General features: G+C 41.7%; 1 protein-coding gene across 3 annotated transcripts in view; it reads right to left on the bottom strand.

Moving 5' to 3' along the window:
- The window catches only part of pacrg (PARK2 co-regulated), a 156,466-nt gene that overhangs the window by 66,569 nt on the left and 72,046 nt on the right, over positions 1–17,851 (bottom strand). For all 3 annotated transcript variants that reach the window (XM_085257133.1, XM_085257134.1, XM_085257132.1), the window contains exon 3: positions 6,591–6,762. In XM_085257133.1, the coding sequence (XP_085113259.1) occupies positions 6,591–6,762 (172 nt within the window). The remainder of the gene's footprint in view (positions 1–6,590; positions 6,763–17,851) is intronic.

Raw genomic sequence — 17,851 nt, 5'->3', positions numbered from 1 at the left:
AGAAAGAGGAAAAGGGCACCAGCCCTAAAAGATTGTGTGTGAGCAGCAAAGAGAACAGCGTACTGCATCACTCAGTGCAAGTGTTAAAACAGCTAATATGCAAACATGGAGCAGTCCCGAGCACACGGAGCCACACTCTCATACACCACTCACACATCACACACACAAGCGTACCCGTACGTGTGCGCGTACATGAGTGCACATTCCAGTGCAAGCATTTTACAAGCAATGGGACAAAAATGTCAGCCTCATTCACGAGCACAGGCAGTGCTGAATGTGGCAGTAACAAAACACGAACCAAGTTACGCAATGTTAGAAGAGTCACATAAACAACATGAGGCTCAAAGGTTCAAGGAATATTGCATACGGCATTCATAAAAGACTATGTGAACCAGGGCCACTGCTTTGTGTCCATCTGAGAGCAGGAGAATGAGAAGGAGCGTGACTTTATCTGTGTCGGCGACAATGTGCGAGTGTGTGAGTGAGCGAGTGAGTGAATGAGTGTGTGCTGAATGAGCAAATGTATTGTGCTTCACGCCATCTCTCCATCGTTGCCTTAGTGTCTCCCCCGGATAGACAAGCGCAGTGATATCTGCCATCACCGAGATAAGGTGGAATGTGGAATGACAGGAATTTCAAACCTACATAACAAACAATGAAATTCTAATTACCAGCCAGCGCAAACAATTTTCCCTGCTGTGACATTTGGACCGCGGGACTGTTCAATTATTCATCAGCACTCTTGCCTCACTGCAAAAAAGAAAAAAAAAGAAAAAGAGAAAGGAAAAAAAAATTAAAAGAGCCAGAGTGGAAGGCAGCCGAGGGCCTGATATATTAATGCTGGTTTAAAACCTGTGTTGGGACAAATCTGAATAATCATCTATTCATGCTAAGGCCTGCTTCGTATTCAGCGTGGAAATAAAACAACGCTGACCCCGTATTCCGCTTCCTGTGAAATGTCAGAGGCAGGGGCGACACCTCGGAGAGTTTAGCAGTGAATTGTTCTCGCTCGGGGTATAAATACACTTCTGAGATCAGATGAAGATGTTCTCGTGCAGAGGCGTAACTGAGGATCTCCTTGTAATGAAAGTCTCATTTTAGTTCAAAGCCGAACAAATGCTCTGCCAATCAACTGCACGCAGGCATGGCTCAGAATCTTCCTCCTTGTTTAAGGACGCCAGAGAAAGCCCAAAACAACGGCGTTTCAAAAACATTCTGCCTTGTCTCCTGAGTCACCTTGGATCTGTTTGGCTGAACAAAACCATTTTTTACGACTTTACTTACACAAATTGATGTTTCATAGCAAACCATTTGTCATTTCAAACACACACCGGGAAAAAAAAAGCCTTCTGAAATGCGTCAACGCCACAAAAATATATTAAATGCTCTCGCCTCTTTTCCCACAGTAAGGTTTTCTTTCTAAAGCAAGCAAAAGGGAGCATGGTGTACAGTAGGAAAGAGTTCAGTCTTTAAGTCACTGAGGACCGGGGCCTCAGAGTATAATGTCAGCCAGAGCCTTCCTCATTGTGTATTCTCATTGGGTAACCTGCAGTCATCATCAAAATTCACCAGGGCCTGATGTGGCTCAGTCGCTCTGCAGATAAGAGTCTGCCAGCCACATTGAAGATGTATTAACGTCAGAGGAGAAAAATATATATCTTGCCATTTTAAACTGTGGATGGCTTTTTACTTTCTTCCTCTTTCTGCCATCCCTCCTTCTTTCCAACGCCATAGAAAAGTAATTAATCTGCAACAGAGACACGGACTGGCGGTTTTGCCTTGTGGATGGCAAAACGGGACTGATTTTTAATAAACGAAAAAGTTAATAAGGAGCAAGCCATTTAGAATTCCATTATCAGGGCGAAGTGTGTGTTTTCATTAGGGGCATAACCATCACCTTTGGTCTGGCCTCCAGAAGGCAAATGGCCAAAACTGCTGAGCGGTTTGAACTTATAAAATGCTGTCTGGGTTACTGAGTAGCCAAGTACCACTGTGTATAATGATTAGTTGTGTGTAAAGTGAGTGCTTCATTACAGAGGGCCAAATAGACATTTTGCTTTCACGTGCCTGTATAGAGACTTACAATCTATCTGTGGTGGTAGAGGAGGTTGCAAACACACTTGTGCAAGCAAAAGAAGGCAAACCAGTGCTTAAATTAATTATTAATATAAATACTTATTGACAAAAAACTTTGAAGCACTGACTGGTTATCTCATTTATCAACAAACTCCAGCTGAGCGGGGTTGAATTGCAGCTGGTAGTCCTTGCTCTGCTTAGTGTAGTGGCATCTCATGAACCAATTCTCCACCAGCTGCAGGTTTTGGTTGGAGTAACCCTCAATCTCACAGCATAGGAAAGGAAGGGCCATCTTCACCAGCTTCAACACGAGAAGGTGGATTTGAACAAGAGAAAAAAAAAAAAATCAATCAAAAGATTCAGAGAATCTGGAGAAAACTCTGTGCACAAAGGGCGAGCTTCACATTCAACACCAGATGCCTGTGATCTTTAGGCCCTTAGGTGGCACTGCATTAGAAACATGGAAATCACTGCCTGAAATCACAGTTTTCTGTGCCACCCAAAAATGTAAGTTGAAGTTCTATCATGCAAAGAAGAAGCCACAAAAGCTGCATCTCAGATGGAAAAACAAGCCTGTACATCTGAAAGCCACCGTCAATCCTGAGCTGTAAATACAGATTTTAAAGCAGTAACATGCTCACACCCAGGTGGCTTTTTCAGGAATGAGCTAGCATATTTCAGCAAGACAATGCTAAACCACATTAATCATAACAGCATGGCTTTGTAGTAGAAGAGTACAAGTTGCTGAACTGGCCAGCCTATAGTCCAGACCTTCCCACAAGTGAAATGTTTGTCACATTATAAAAAGAAAACTATGTCAACAGAGATCAAGGTCAGCGGACCAGCTAGAATCTTACATCAGACCAAATTTGGGACAACACTGCTCTCCTAAAAGTCCACCAACTGGTCTCCTGAGTTCATTTATTGTTGTTAAATGAGAAGGCGATGCTACACATCGAAAAACATATGCCTGTCTCTTTTTCTTAAAATGGTAAATTTTCACATAATCATTTGATAAAATATTGTTTTATGAAATTTGCAAATCACTGCATTCTGCTTTTATTTACATTCCACAGAGCATCCCAACTTTTGGGAATCTGGGTTGTTATAAAGCAGTAAAGCGTACGCACACACGACACTTCGGAGTTGTTACACTGTATGATGTGAAACAGTTAAGACCGAGCAGCTTGTGCTCAGTGCGACTTTCTGCCAGGGTCAGTCTGTCACCGTGTCTCTGTGTCTCCAACAGCCCTGCCTGGTGTTGGCCGTCATGCCCCTCTGCCTCCACAGACATCCAACACCCACACATAAACAAGAAGCACACACACGTACACACCCCCAGCCAACTGCCCATGACATGAACACTACCGCAGGCTCACTGGGCGCCACTTAAAGGCTCCGACTTTGAAACTGACACTCCACTTGGCAGTGGCGCCAAACAAAAGAGTTTCTGTGTGTGTGTGTGTGTGTGTGTGTGTGTGTGTGTGTTTGAGACTTTGTGCCTGTGCATGTGCTGAAATTCTTTCAACAAAGCCACACTTTGCATTCCTCCAACTTCTTCTTTCCTTGTTCTTCCTTGTTCTTGCTGCACATGAAACCTTTCCTGTTCGCATCCCTATGAATTCCGAAGTCTATTTTTGAAGTCGTACACCACTTCGCCCTCAGGCACAACCTTTCGGCCCTCCTTAAAAATGTGTGTGTATGTGTGTGTGTGTGTGTGTGTGTGAGAGAGACTGTGCGCACGCGTGTAAACGTGTCAGCCTGGAAAGGTAAGGAGGCACAGCATGATGACAGAGTTAAATGTAGCATGTCATCACATTCATTGCAGATTATCAGGCATACTTTTAGAGCCAGCGTCTTCCGGCAAATGAAAAATAGAAAAACAGAAAAAAAAACAAGGACGCTTCACCCTGAGGGTTAATGCAATAATAGGAACTGTATGACAGCGAAACCAAATTAGGACGCCACATCAGGACTGGTTGTATAATATTAGAAGCGGCTGTAGCAGCAGACTGCAAGACAGGTGATTCTTTTCCTGGTAAAGCATGTTGTTCTATTTTTGTTGCATCGAATCTCCAAAGCAAAGTCTGAGAAAAGTCTAAAAAAGATATGTATGTAAATATAATAAATATATATTATCTATAAAACCAAAGTGAGAAATCCATTTTCATTAAGGTCAGATTCCTTAACCCTCTAACTCTTGCCCCTTACTCCTAACTATAACGTTACCAGGCCCTTTATTTGAGTGATTTTCAAATGTGAAAGTTAGATATTCACGGTTGGAAATTCATTTTCATGGTCCCAGTCTATGACCCAGCTTTTGTGTTTTGACTTTTGATTCAGGTTTATTTAATATTCTGTTCCTAGTATTTCATTATTATAGTTGTGATCTCCGTTTGTAGCCTTAGTTTGTTATCTAGGCTTTAGGTTTTCTGTTATCATTCCTCTCTGTGTTCCCCGTCCTCTTGTGTCTAGTTTCCTGTGTTGTTGTAGCGCCCTGTGATGTCTGTCTCTCTCTCTTTCTTGTCCCTTGCTCTCTCACTCTCTGTCTTTAGGTCATGTCTGTCATGTGATTCTTGTGTTCTAGTTTGGCTATTGCTTGCTTCCATGTCTTTTTATCCCCTGTAGTGTAAAGCTCAAATGTCCTTGTCCAAGTCTCAGTGCTCTTGTCACTTCCTGTTTTATTCTGATAGTCACTTGTCTTGTGTGCAAAATGTTCAGTTTCTCATCAGCAGTGTTGGTCAAGTTACTTGAAAAAAGTAATCAGTAACTGATTACTGATTACTTCCCGAAAAAAAAGTAATCCTGTTACTTTACTGATTACTTATTTTCAAAACTAATTAGTGACTTAGTTACTTTTTAAAACAGGATTTACACCCTAAATAGGTAATAAAGCAAGAGATCTTTCAGCCCAATTCTACTTTTTCTGCATAATCCATCATATAAAATGCAACCAAATGAAAAAGTCTCTTTTTAAAACTTGTTTCATTAGTTTTAATATTTTAACTTTATGCATCAAGCATACATTAAATTATATGCAACATTCTCTGACTGGAAGAAATTTGTTTAATATTTAAACCTATTTTCTGCACATTCCAGCACATAAAATAAAATAGTTTTTTGTGTTTACACTCACTCTTTCAAATAGATGCAAGTAAAACACAGCAGAAAATAAATAAAATCAATGACCCAGCGGTCCTGTTGCTCTATTTTCACCTGTATAGCAGGAGTGGGGCAGGCGGAGGTTTGCCCTGGTGCAGGTGTGTCGCAGAGATCAGTGGAAGGATACGGCAGTTTCTCTGTGAATTTCACATTCCAGTGGCAGTGCACTCGGTGCTTGCTTGGAAGTTTAGGGTTTTTTTTCGCTGTAAAAGGTTTTCTTCCCACGCAGTGAACAGCGGACGGTAATGTTTTTGTCACTTTTTACAGAATTAAACTCTCCCGCACTCATTATATTATCCATTTTTGATCTGCACACAGCTGTTGCCACAAACGTCGCAGTCGCTTACGTCATTGTCATGAGACACTCTTGCAAAAAGATCAGTTTTAGTAACGCAGTAACGCAGCGTGCTAAAGGGAAAGTAACAGTAATCGAATTATCTTTTTTGCAATAGTAATTCCTTACTTTACTTGTTACTTGTTACAGTTTTAGTTTTGTAATCTGTAATTCCAGCAATAAAGCTGTGTTTTGAGTTCAGTTCCGTCTCCGAGAGTCCTGCATTTTGGGTCCTTTCCTGCCTGCTTCCCACAGCGTAACGGCAGATATAGCCTCCATGCCCGTATAGTGAAGCCAACATTGGCTGTGATTGCAAAAAGACCTCTGCTTACGTAGAAGCAGAGGCCTTGCAGTACAATGACTCTCTCCTCCTGAAACCTCAGTGAACAATTTCCTAGCCAGTTCATGGGTTCAGTAAAAGGAATGCCTTTTAGTGTCAGAGATCATAAGCTAATGAGGCTGCCACCAAATAGTGAATAATGAAATAATGACATGCAAAAATATTTATTAAGGCTGCAGTTCAAGTCTGAGATGATTACTCTGCTGTCTATCAGTGTTAAAATAATAATAATATTTACATATACAAAGGTTTGGAAAAGTAATGTAAATGATGATGAAGATGATGAGGACATTTTGCTGCCAAAGCTAATTGAAAGGCTGCTATATTTTAACATCACAGAAAATTGCCATGATAATAACTCTGTGTGATTGCAAAGCAGACATTAGCCCTGAAAAGTAATCATTAAAACCGTCAAGTTACACATATTTAAAACTTCATCTGTGGTTTCTCTCTCCTTCTAATTAGCTTTAAAGATGTGATTTTCACGTTAAATCCGGCTCCTCGCTTCTACTAACACTGTAACTGACTTGGATTTGTCTCCAGGTGACTATACATTTCCCTGAGAAAACGAGAGAGTGAAGCGAAGGTAAAATGACATGACACACTGGGTCACGTGAGAGAGGAGCTCTGTTTTGTGTGGTTGGTAAACCGTGAGTGCGGGCACCCTCCCAGACTTACTCCTGATGGGCATGATGAGCTGGGGGATGACAGGCAGGATCTTGGGGCCTCCGCGGTCCAGCATGTCATGGATTCCCTGGCGGGCGAAGAGCTCATACGGAAAAGCAGTCTCAGTTAAACCATCAAAGAACAGTGGCAGGTAGTGGTGGTAGTCCAGTGTCTCCACGTCCACCTGAGGACAGAAACACACATTTATATCACAGGTAACATTAGCTCCCTATTAATCTTACTATTAAACTTAATAAAAGTACTTAATCTTAAGCTTGTCTCATTAAAGCTTTGGGTGTGTAACAGAAGGTTATAATTGTAAAAGCTCAGATTTTGAAATTTAAGTCAAATTTAAGTCAAAACTTTAAATAAGCCACTCCAAAACCTTCATTTTGTTTTGTTTTTTAGCCATTCAGAGATGGACTTGCTAATGTGTTTTTAATCATTGTGCTGCTGCATAAGTGTGCCTGAACTTCAGGGCACAAACTGATGGATGGACATTGTCCTTCAGGATTTTCTGGTACAGAGCAGAATTCAGGGATCCATCAGTTATAGCAGGTTGTCGTGGACCCACACTATCACACCAATGTTCTTTGGACTGATGAGACAAATGTTGAATTTTATTTGTAAACGCTGCATCCTGCTTGCGACGGAACTACCTCAACGATGCCATTTATTCCTAGTGTCTTTCTTATTGCTGAATTGTGAACTCTGACCTAATTGAGGCGAGTGAGCCTTGCGTGTCTTTAGATGTTGTTCTGGGTTCTTTTGTCACCTCCTGGATGTGTTGCTAATACACTCTTGGAATAATTTTGGTAGGCTGGCCACTCCTGGGAAGGTTCACCACTGTCCAAGTTTTCTCTATTTGGGGACAATGGCTGTCACCATAATTCACTGGAATCCCAAAGCCTTAGAAATGGCTTTGAAACCCTTTCCAGACTGATCATGCCAATGATTTTGTTTCTCAGCTCTTTCATTAGATGGTGGTTAGATGCTTCTCCTTGAGATCTTTTAGTCTTCTTCACTTTGTCAGGTTATATTTAAGCAGTTCAACAGGTCTCACAGTAGTCAGGCCTGCTTGTGGCTAGTGAAATTGTTTTCACATAAGATCAGGAAGATTTACATTTTTTTCACTTGATAAACGAATCATAATTTAACACGTATTTTTATTTATTTGTCTTATCTTCGTCTAATCTTTGAAATTGTTTGATGATCTGAAACATGCAAGTGTGACCAAAACCGCTTATCCTTGTCAGGGCTAAATGTGATCAATATGGGAAAAAAAAGCAATCGGGAAGGGGCCAAATACTTTCTCACAGCATTGTTATATTCTGGATTACTCCCTTAAACGTAAAAAAAGAGTAGTGTGTGTTAAATGTGAAAGAGGTCCTGATTAAGTTTCAGGATTCGGTGAGCTGGTGAATGTGTTGCTTACAGCCGTGAGGCCCCCTCTCATTCTTTGCCCTTTCTCTTTGTTTGTCCTTGGCTCTGCACAAAACTAGGGCTAAATCTCCTCTTGCCCTCATTTATAACCCTCACAGTGAACACATACACTCACTTACACACTCTCACACACACGCACACACTGCTAGGGGACAGCTGTTCAGAAGATCATGACACCACAGCATGTGGCGTCCTGTGGGGGCTGACATGTTAACACCTGTTTACACCATTTACAGGACAGACAGAGAGACGTGCAGAAACAATCAGGTGGTAGATGAAGACATTTGTCCGGCTACAGGCTGCTGGCAGACTTTGATGTTGTTCAGCTGTGTTTGTGTCTATTGCGTGACACGTGAAAGTGAAGTCTTTCATGTGTAAGAAGCTATTGGGCTAGAGCCACTCAGGCACAATGAACTCGAATGCACAGGTGATCCAAAGGAAGCTGTCCTTGAGTTACGAAATGCACGCAAATCTTACATCTAGGCTCACACAGCATGTGCACCGAGGTACCAAGTGTGTATCAATATATGCTTTAGTGCACAGGCAAAAAAGGCTATAAGAATTACAATAAAGTCACCTTCCTAAAACTCCAAAGTACTGAAATAATTTTTAAGTGACCACGTGCATGTTCACATGAATTCTTGTGACAATGTGCTCTGTGTTATTCACTTTATCTGTCAGTGGCTTTAATATTGTTGATGATTGGTGTGTACAGGCGCACCCTACTGGGCCACGCTGCTCTGTGCTGAAATGTCACCCAGGCAGTGACACTGTGTGCTTTTAAGTCCCTCGCCCCACTGCCGGTCAGAGCCGAGACTTCAAAGCAGGGCTGACCGCCTTTACCTCGCTCAAGCTGCCAAACCTCCCTGTCGCACAGCTAACTGCCCCCCCACCCCGGGTAAACACAGAGATGGAGGAGGACAGACTAAAGATGGAGACAGGGCAAAGATGGCGACAGAGATGGAGAGTTTGCGCACAGTTTGCGAGAGACAAGGCTGATTGCTTTGAGGCAATTTGCAACCTTGACCTTTCCCCGCGTTTGGTCAAGATGATCACCGTGAGTCAGGCTGACTGGAGACAAGAACAAAAGCAAACACGAGCCCAGAGAGCAGGGGTGGACAGGGGATGAGAGGGTGAGGAGAGGCGAGATGACACTACATCACCGTGCTGCTCACTAGCCAGTGGCAGTCAGTGGTACACAGGGACACGTCATGCCATAAGCAGCTTTTCTGGATGAGGCTACAGAAATAACACAAACAGCAGACACAATAAAACACTATCACAAAACCCCTTTTTAACCAGTACACTTGGCCTTGTAGAAGCAACTTTAAAATCCTTAACTATTAACACTGGACATAGCAGGCAGTGAATTTCCCAATGTATTATTTAAATACTGCTACATTAGAAACAATGCTAGACATAAAGTAGAATATTTCATTCAGCTGTAAATGAGATAAATTGAATTATTATTATGGAATTAAATAACATAAAAAGGGAGGAAAAACACCCTAATTTGAGTAAATGGAAAAGAATAATACAAAACTACAGCCTATAGAAAAAAATACCCACAAAATGCAATTAGTTTAAATGTAAAAAGATGTGAACTCTACACCAAAATGTGAAAACCTATGTGATATCTTTCCCCCCTAGCTTTAAATTATGCTTTAACGTAATATGCGACTTTTTAAAATGAATTCTTACTTGCAGAAACAAAAAAATGACACACAGGAGAGGAAAAAGTCAAAGTAATACCTGGGGCTAACAGAAAGTGGCACACGCAGTTTTACTTTTCACTGTTAGCACATGATCTGCTCTCACACGACTACGTTGTGAACCTGCGATGTTGCGTGAATAATTACCTGAAGCATTAATTTGCTGCTGTTGTGAACTCTGATGCTCATAATCAAAATCACATAAACAAGCACTTAGGGACTGACTGAAGATTCCAGTTAGCACCGGCAGAGTGAGGACAATCAGCAAACACTCCTGCAAGCTCGCACTGTTTCACATAAACACATACATTCCTGGGGAATCTTAATCAGACACTGTGCTGAGCGCTAACTCTTCCATCCGCTATTGATTGTCCGCCCAGGTTTGTTTGTCTTTGGGTGCCTGAGGGAATCCCTCCGGAGTCTGGGGAGTCAATGAGAGTGGAGCACAGAAAGACTATCAGCCCAGCAGCAGCAATTAGCCCTGGGACTCAGACCTGCGTGTCTCCTCTGGTCAGCGCTGCAACGGCAGACAGACAACAACAGAAGCAGGCCAGCCTCTGCTCATTAAACAGCGGTATCAGAGGCCCCTGACAGCCACAGGAGACCAGGAGGAACAGAAAACAGCAGGTTGCCACTTTAAATACATAATACCTGGACGCCATTTGGTGTGAGGTGTGTGAATACATGTACATGCGACTCCATATGAAGCCCGGGAGTGTGCACAGACATGATAAGCTGCCGTTTTTCAGTGGCAGTATTATTTCTGATACACACTCTGGGGACATAGAGGCTATAGAGGGAGTGTGAAAGTGACACGGAAAATGGCGGGGGGTTGTTTTGGGGGGTTTGAACCTGAGGTAAGTGCCGTGGACTATGTCACATGTGATCTGATGTAACAAACAACACGCTGACACTTCCCATTACATCGACTGTTAGGTTGTGGGTCCAAGGTTTTGGAGGGGGCAGGAGTTGCTGTGTGTAAACTTACATTTCCAAAAGAGCAGCAGCAGACATCTAATCAAACTAAAGTAGCTGATCAAATCCTGGCCTGGTGACGCACTGGTGTTGTACCTGCAACTGAACTTTTGCGCGGAAACAAAAAAACACTGTCATCTTATCTTGCTGTCTTAGTGAAGCCTGCCTCATAGAACAGGCACGAAACAGCCTGCACTGCAGCTGTTTGACAGTGATGCTATTTTAATTGATGATGCCATAATGACTTGACCTGGATTCTGCCTCCTGTTAACACAAGTACAGGTTGCTGTATTTAGATGAGCTGCAGATGAGGTGCTGTCAATTATTTCAGCTTTAAGAGGAGAACAGGTTTCCTATTGGAGCTGCTAACACTGTGAGTCATTCACCGCACAGTCAGAGTAGCCAAACAAGCATCCATTAGTTCTGCCGTAAATGTATTACACAAGACCAAAAAAGAATACAGAGCTCACACATGACAGAAAAAAAAACAGTGTGCGTGCATCTAAAAGATAGGCCCAGGAGAGAAATACACCCTAGAAGAGCTATCAGTTATGAGGGATGCAGGAGGCAGGTGTGAACCAACCGGCACTAAAAATAACCACACACAGCACAACAGTGTAGTCCGGGCTCCACCATGTAATTAACTAACCAAACACTGACTGTACATTGTGTGTTGGTCAGGGTTTTTTTTCTATAACCTGTGTTGTTCGGCAGCTTCAGCAAGCAGGATCATGATCTGTTGAGCCAAACACTCTTGCCTTGCTCTATGAACTCTCTATAGATGCCTCTTCTTAGTCAATTTCTTTTTTTATTCATTTTAATAAACAGATAGTGTATCGATGCCAAAGTTGACAGATGGGGAGGGTCAGATTAGCAAGAGAAAAGAAAAAGATGATGATGATGAAAGAGATGACAAACTGGGGAAAAGATAGAAAAGATTAAAAAAAAATAAGAGAAAAAGCACAAATAAAGTCAGATTCTGTTTCATTTTTATATGCATGCATTCTTCTTTGGTAGATCTCAGATTACAGCACAGTCAGTCTGCAGCCACATCATCATGACTGAGCAAATTTTCTGAAATTTTCTTACATGAGATTTAAAAAAGGAAATTAAATTAGTTGCAGAGTTCAGTGTATCTGAGTGTGTGCAGAAACATTTATCTCCTGATTGGTATTTTGTTAAGAAGTCTTGTTGCTATGATCATAGTAAGCTGTGAATAAATTTGATATCCTCCGTGTCTTTTTGCAGCAATATAACACATATCACATATTTACAAACCTTGCTAAGCATACTGAGGACGGCTCAGGATACCGTGTTTGTCAGATTCTGTCCGTTTTTGTGGTGAACAATCCCAAATGCAAACTCTTGGGCAGATGAAACCACCTTTTATTGAAAGCAAAACAAAATACATGCACATGTCATGCAGTGCAGGAGTGCCAGGAAAACACAGGAAGTTCAGAAACAGAACTCGGTACACAACATGAAATTAAGGCAAGCTGAGGAAATAAATGCACAAGAGGTAATTAGGGCAAAGGGGACACAGCTGGGAACTACATACAGCTGAACTAAATCTGAATAATGAGACACGGGAAGCAAAAGCACAGACACATGTCTATCAAAATAACACAGGACGTAACTAATGGCCAGTGACATCCTCCAGCATGCAACGGCATAGAGCAGGGGTGTCCAACTCCAGGCCTCAAGGTTTTAGATATCGCCTGGGTCAACACACCTGAATCAAATGATTCGTTTATTACCAGGCCTCTGGAGAACTTCAAGACATGTTGAGGAGGTAATTTAGCTATTTAAATCAGCTATGTTGGATCAAGGACACATCTAAAACCTGCAGGACACTGGCCCTTGAGGCCTGGAGTTGGACACCCCTGCTCTATGCCGTTGCATGCTGGAGCAGCAGGTTGTGGGTCGCAGATGACAACAGACTCAGTAAACTGATCCACAAGACCAGCAATGTTGTGGAGATGGAGCTGGACTGTCATGGTTTGCCGGGGCAAGCTGTGTGGAGTGAAGAATAACGGACCCAAAGCCTGGCACAGGCTGAGATGCAATGAGGGAGCTTTATTGACATGTGGTGGAAGTACAGACAGCAACGGTGGTGACGAGGACAAAAACTAAGACAAACCTAGACTGGGAAAAAACTAGCAAACGAAAATGAACCCTAAGCTCACGGGACGAAACACAGGATGACGCCAGGATGAGACACAGAGTGACACAGGGAGGTGACACAGACGGACCGACAATGAGCATAGGTAACACACACTATATATACATACGGAGGGGAACGAGGAATGCAAAAGAGGAGGGAGGCACAGCTGATTCTAATTGACAGCTGTGCCTCCCAGTCACAGCAGCAGTGACAGAGAGTGTCTGTCAAGGCTCTGTCCGGCTCCTAATGGGATGTTCTTGTTGTTGCCAGCGGATAACTCTCATCCTGTGTTCTGGACTAGAGTTCAAAGAGAGCCTGGACTCTGCAGAGCTCTTGGGGCTGCAAGGACGGAGAAGACAGGAACAGACGACAGAGTAAAAAGTAAAACAGGAAACACAGAACACAGGGGAACACATAACAAAACCTAGAACTAGAACTCAAGAAATACTAAAAGACTAAGGAGCTAGACAGCGTGAGAACGAAACCAAAAACAAAAAGTCCAAAACATTAAAATACACTGGTCACCGACCCAGAACCATGACATGGACTCCCTTAAAGTGGTGTCGGAGAGGTGGGCCTTATCTAAGATAAGGACACCTCCCACCCACTCTATGACGTGCTGGCCAAACACAGGAGCAGGTTCAGTGAGAGACTGAGGCTACCCATAATGCACCACTGAATGGCACAGGAAATCATTCCTGAGAACACAATAGGCAAACTAAGAATCAAACTGCAGACGATTAGTAATCACTAGAACTCAGGATAATGACAATGTTACACAAACTCCGGGCATTAATGCGATGTGATTGTAGTAATACATCAGTGCTCCCTGTCATTGATATTTCTTTAACCAGAAGCCCTGGAAATTCTCCACCACTTACTTTTTCCTTTTAAAACATGATTTAACACTAATAACATAACAATAAAAAAAAAAATCACCTTTTTTACCCAACAAAATAATAGTAATTATTATACATAAAATAGAGTACGTATATTCAGAGTTTTCTCTAGTAAGCTAGCAGATGCCGTGCTGAGCGGAAGCACTGAGAACATTTTATTAGACCAAAATTTCAGCCACTGCTTTAACACATCAAACCAGCTCATAAAAATATAAAGAAGTTTAGAAAAGGAATAAAGAACCAGACAAATCTTGTGACTTAGAACTGTTTTACCGATTCATTCAACATGTCCATCCACTAAATATCTATTAATTACAGAATATGATCTTTGTATGATTTTGTTTATTTTATCAATGGAAATCAACTCAAAGCTTCTTGCTCTACCTAAGAAGGTCTGCTGCTCTCCAACAATTAGGATTATCACTAAGGCTAATCTCTCTGTAACTCCAGAGTGGTACAGAGCTGGTATTCCTTGACCTTTATCGCATCATAGGGGTTTGGCTTCCTAGATTATCAAATAATAGGTACATAAAGCATTGGATTAAATTGTTATTCAGGGGGAGCATTTCCCAGTCATTGTTTAAATCCCCCCCGAGTGTGGAGGCCGAGGTTTTTTTATGAAGATCAGATGAATCCGCCATGACACAAGTCAATAAGTAGGAAAGGTCAGTTCACCATCAACATGACACATACTGTGTGGATAGCAAAATCACTCTTACTGCTATAAATGCATAAACTGTAAAGTCGATACTAACGTCAATAGTTGGCCAGAGATGCTCAGCATGTTTAGTTCGAGATTCATCTTATATATAAAAAAAACATGAATTCAGCTTTCAATTTTTTTCCACACACAGAACAAAGATAACAATACACATAGGAAAATCGTGCCTGAACAGATGTGTGCAAACGTTTTTTTTCTGTAGAGGTTGCTGAGTTAGACAAATCCTGAGAAATAACAGCTGGTGCCCACCTGACTGTAGGTTGCTGCTAACTTAAAATACCACTGAAGCACTTTTGTACATCCAGCTTCCTGTTCTCTGTGAAACTGTTAACACATGTTGACGTCTCCTCATTAACTAAATTAACACAGTGGCAGCAACATAAGTTCTGGCTTTGACATAAATATTGTCTTTTATTTTGAACAAAACTGTGTTTGGGTGGATGCTGCACCTCTTACACACAGCTTTTTTTTCTTTCTTTTTTAAAAATAAGCTGTTATAGCAGCACCTCTCCAACATTTCAGAAACATTTCGTGAGCGCACAGCACAGACAAGTAATAATTTACTCATACTAATCCAAGCTTGTTTCCAACTGTGCCACAGGTGCACAGCACACCTGTGGCCACAATGTTTCCAAAAATCAGTCGGCATGCTGCGTGAGCTCACTGCGAATACGAGACAGGGGGGGAAAAAAATTAAAGGGAAAAGGATGAGAATATTTTGACTTCCTTGGAGGTCACAATAAGAGGAGCAAGACTGGAATAGGCAAACGATAAGCGAGGGAAAGAGGAGTGAGTCACTCTTGCTATCTCCCCTGATAGCTGTTTCCATCTAACAAGCATGCAAGTATGGTCAATTCAAAGCACTAGTAGCCGAGTGCATGGTGTCAATTGAAATGATACCTAACACAGGCTGGATGAGACAATTTCGTGGCTTCAAAGATAGTTCAAAACTGGGACATAGTGAGTTATGAATTTTATGTGAACCAACCGCTCTCTCTCGCTCTCTCTCTCTCTCTCACACACACACACACACACACACACACACACACACACACACACACACACACACACACATATAAAAACATGCATACAAGTACATGCTGAGATGAAAAGAACTTTATTTAGGTACGCAGTCGTCTTAAATGGGGTGTTGAGGATTAAAAGCAGGAGGTTGTTATTAGTGTAACAAACATTAGCCAGGCGAGCCGAAGGAGCGACCCTGTAAGACAGTGTTTCCATTGAGAATCTGTTTCTATTAACACTGTTGTTAAAGGTGACGAATATTCACGGTAGATGTTACAAGCTGCAAACTGTTGGAGCGTTTCCATTTTTCCCGATAAAGTCTTCATCGCACGGTGAGAGAAAACTCAAATGAGTGTTTTAGCTCTCATTTCACTAGCAGGGACCACATCCTTGGTAACGATGGGCGATGAGGGATGAGGAGTGTGAATAGTGCTGCGGTTTGGGGAAGGCCTTGAAGGGGACTGGCGACGGCTCTCGGGCCAGGCAGAACCCCATGTACTAACGAGAAATAGAGGGAGGAAAGGAAGAGAGGAGATTACAGGAGAAGAGAGGAAAGAAAAAGGGGGGGGCAGGGTGGGGCTTTTTTAAATTTTTTTTATTTAACCTTTATTTAACCAGGAATGTCCCGTTGAGATCAAAGACCTCTTTTTCAAGGGAGTCCTGGCCAAGAGGCAGCACATTTCAAGACAAATACATACGAACAAACAAAGTTAAAATTACACAAAACAATTACACATTATTGAGGCAGCCTGTAGGCCTTTGAGTTTAGTTTTAAAAACATTTAAAGACAACAATTCAGTTAGTTTCCAGTCTTTCTGTAACATGTTCCATGAAAAAGGCGCAGAGTGGACAAAGGCTTTCTTACCCAGCTCTGTGCGGACAAGGGGAACAGACAACAGCAGCTGATCATTTGAGCGCAAGGAGTAAGAACCACTATTTGTCCTTGTGACCAAAGTACAAATATAAGGAGGCAGCAATCCAAGCATAGCTTTGTAAATAAAAGTGTACCAATGCCCCTGTCTTCTAATGGCCAAAGAAGGCCATTTTACTCTTAAGTACAAATCACAGTGATGGGTCAGGTATTTACAATTGGTAATAAACCTCAAGGAAGCATGATACATCGTGTCCAACATTAGAAGACATGAAGAAGAAGCGTTCATATACAGAATGTCACCATAATCTAACACAGATAAAAAGGTTGCAGTGACAAGACGTTTTTTTACTGCAAAAGAAAAGCACTGTTTATTACGGAAGAAAAAACGAAGTTTAAGTCTCAGTTTCTTTACTAGTCTCTCTATATGTGGTTTAAAGGTGAAGGAGTCATCAATCCAGACACCAAGGTATTTATATTCATGAACTATCTCTATGACATTTCCTTCAAGGGTGGACACCACTGGAATAGGCTCCGGGACCTTCTTTGACTTGGAAAACAACATTAGCTTAGTCTTGTCAGCATTGAGAACTAATTTTAGCTGAATAAGTGAATGCTGGAAAGCAACAAAGGCTTTCTGTAAAGTTTCAATGGCCTGAGCAAGAGATGATCCATAACAGTAAATAACTGTGTCGTCAGCATAAAAATGCAAATTTGTGTCTGAGACATTTTGACCCAAGTCATTGATATATAAAAGGAACAGAAGGGGACCCAAAACTGAGCCCTGTGGCACCCCCTTGTGGACAGCAACAAATTTAGAACAAAGACCTTCAAGTTTAATGCACTGGGTTCTATTTTTCAGATAATTTGAGAACCACGCTAATGCATGTTCTGACAATCCAAGGCTGAGCAGTCTGTTTTTTAGGACTGCATGATCAACAGTGTCAAAAGCTTTTGAGAGGTCAATAAAGAGTGACGCACAGTACAATTTCTTATCAAGTGCCACAATAATATCATTTATCACTTTCATAGTGGCAGTGTTAGTACTGTGTTTTTTCCTGAAGCCTGACTGAAATTTGGAGACAATATCATTAGAGTACAAAAACTCTTTCAACTGGTCACAAACTAGAGATTCCAGGATTTTGGATAAAACACACAAATTTGATATTGGCCTATAATTAGTCAACACCGATGGATCACCTCCTTTCAATAAAGGCAAAACGAAAGCTGATTTCCAAACCGCTGGAATTTCTTTGGTTTTAATTGAAAAATTAAATAGAATTGAGAGTGGTTCTGCAATAAAATCAGCTGCCAACTTCAAAAAATAAGGTTCCATCAAGTCTGGACCAGGAGGTTTTCTGTGATCCAAAGCCTTTAAAGCTTTATGCACTTCATAAACACTAAAAGGTACAAAGTTAAAACGGTCTCCAGAAAACATAGAGAGTTCTGGGCAAGTATTTGTTAA

The sequence above is a fragment of the Mchenga conophoros genome, linkage group LG19 (genome assembly GCF_057382185.1).
Source record: "Mchenga conophoros isolate Kocher_MC1m ecotype Shallow Benthic linkage group LG19, M_conophoros_male_GT1.1, whole genome shotgun sequence".
Taxonomy (NCBI): Eukaryota; Metazoa; Chordata; class Actinopteri; order Cichliformes; family Cichlidae; genus Mchenga; species Mchenga conophoros.
Note: the sequence above shows the minus strand (reverse complement) of the source record. Positions and strands in the feature narration are given on the sequence as shown.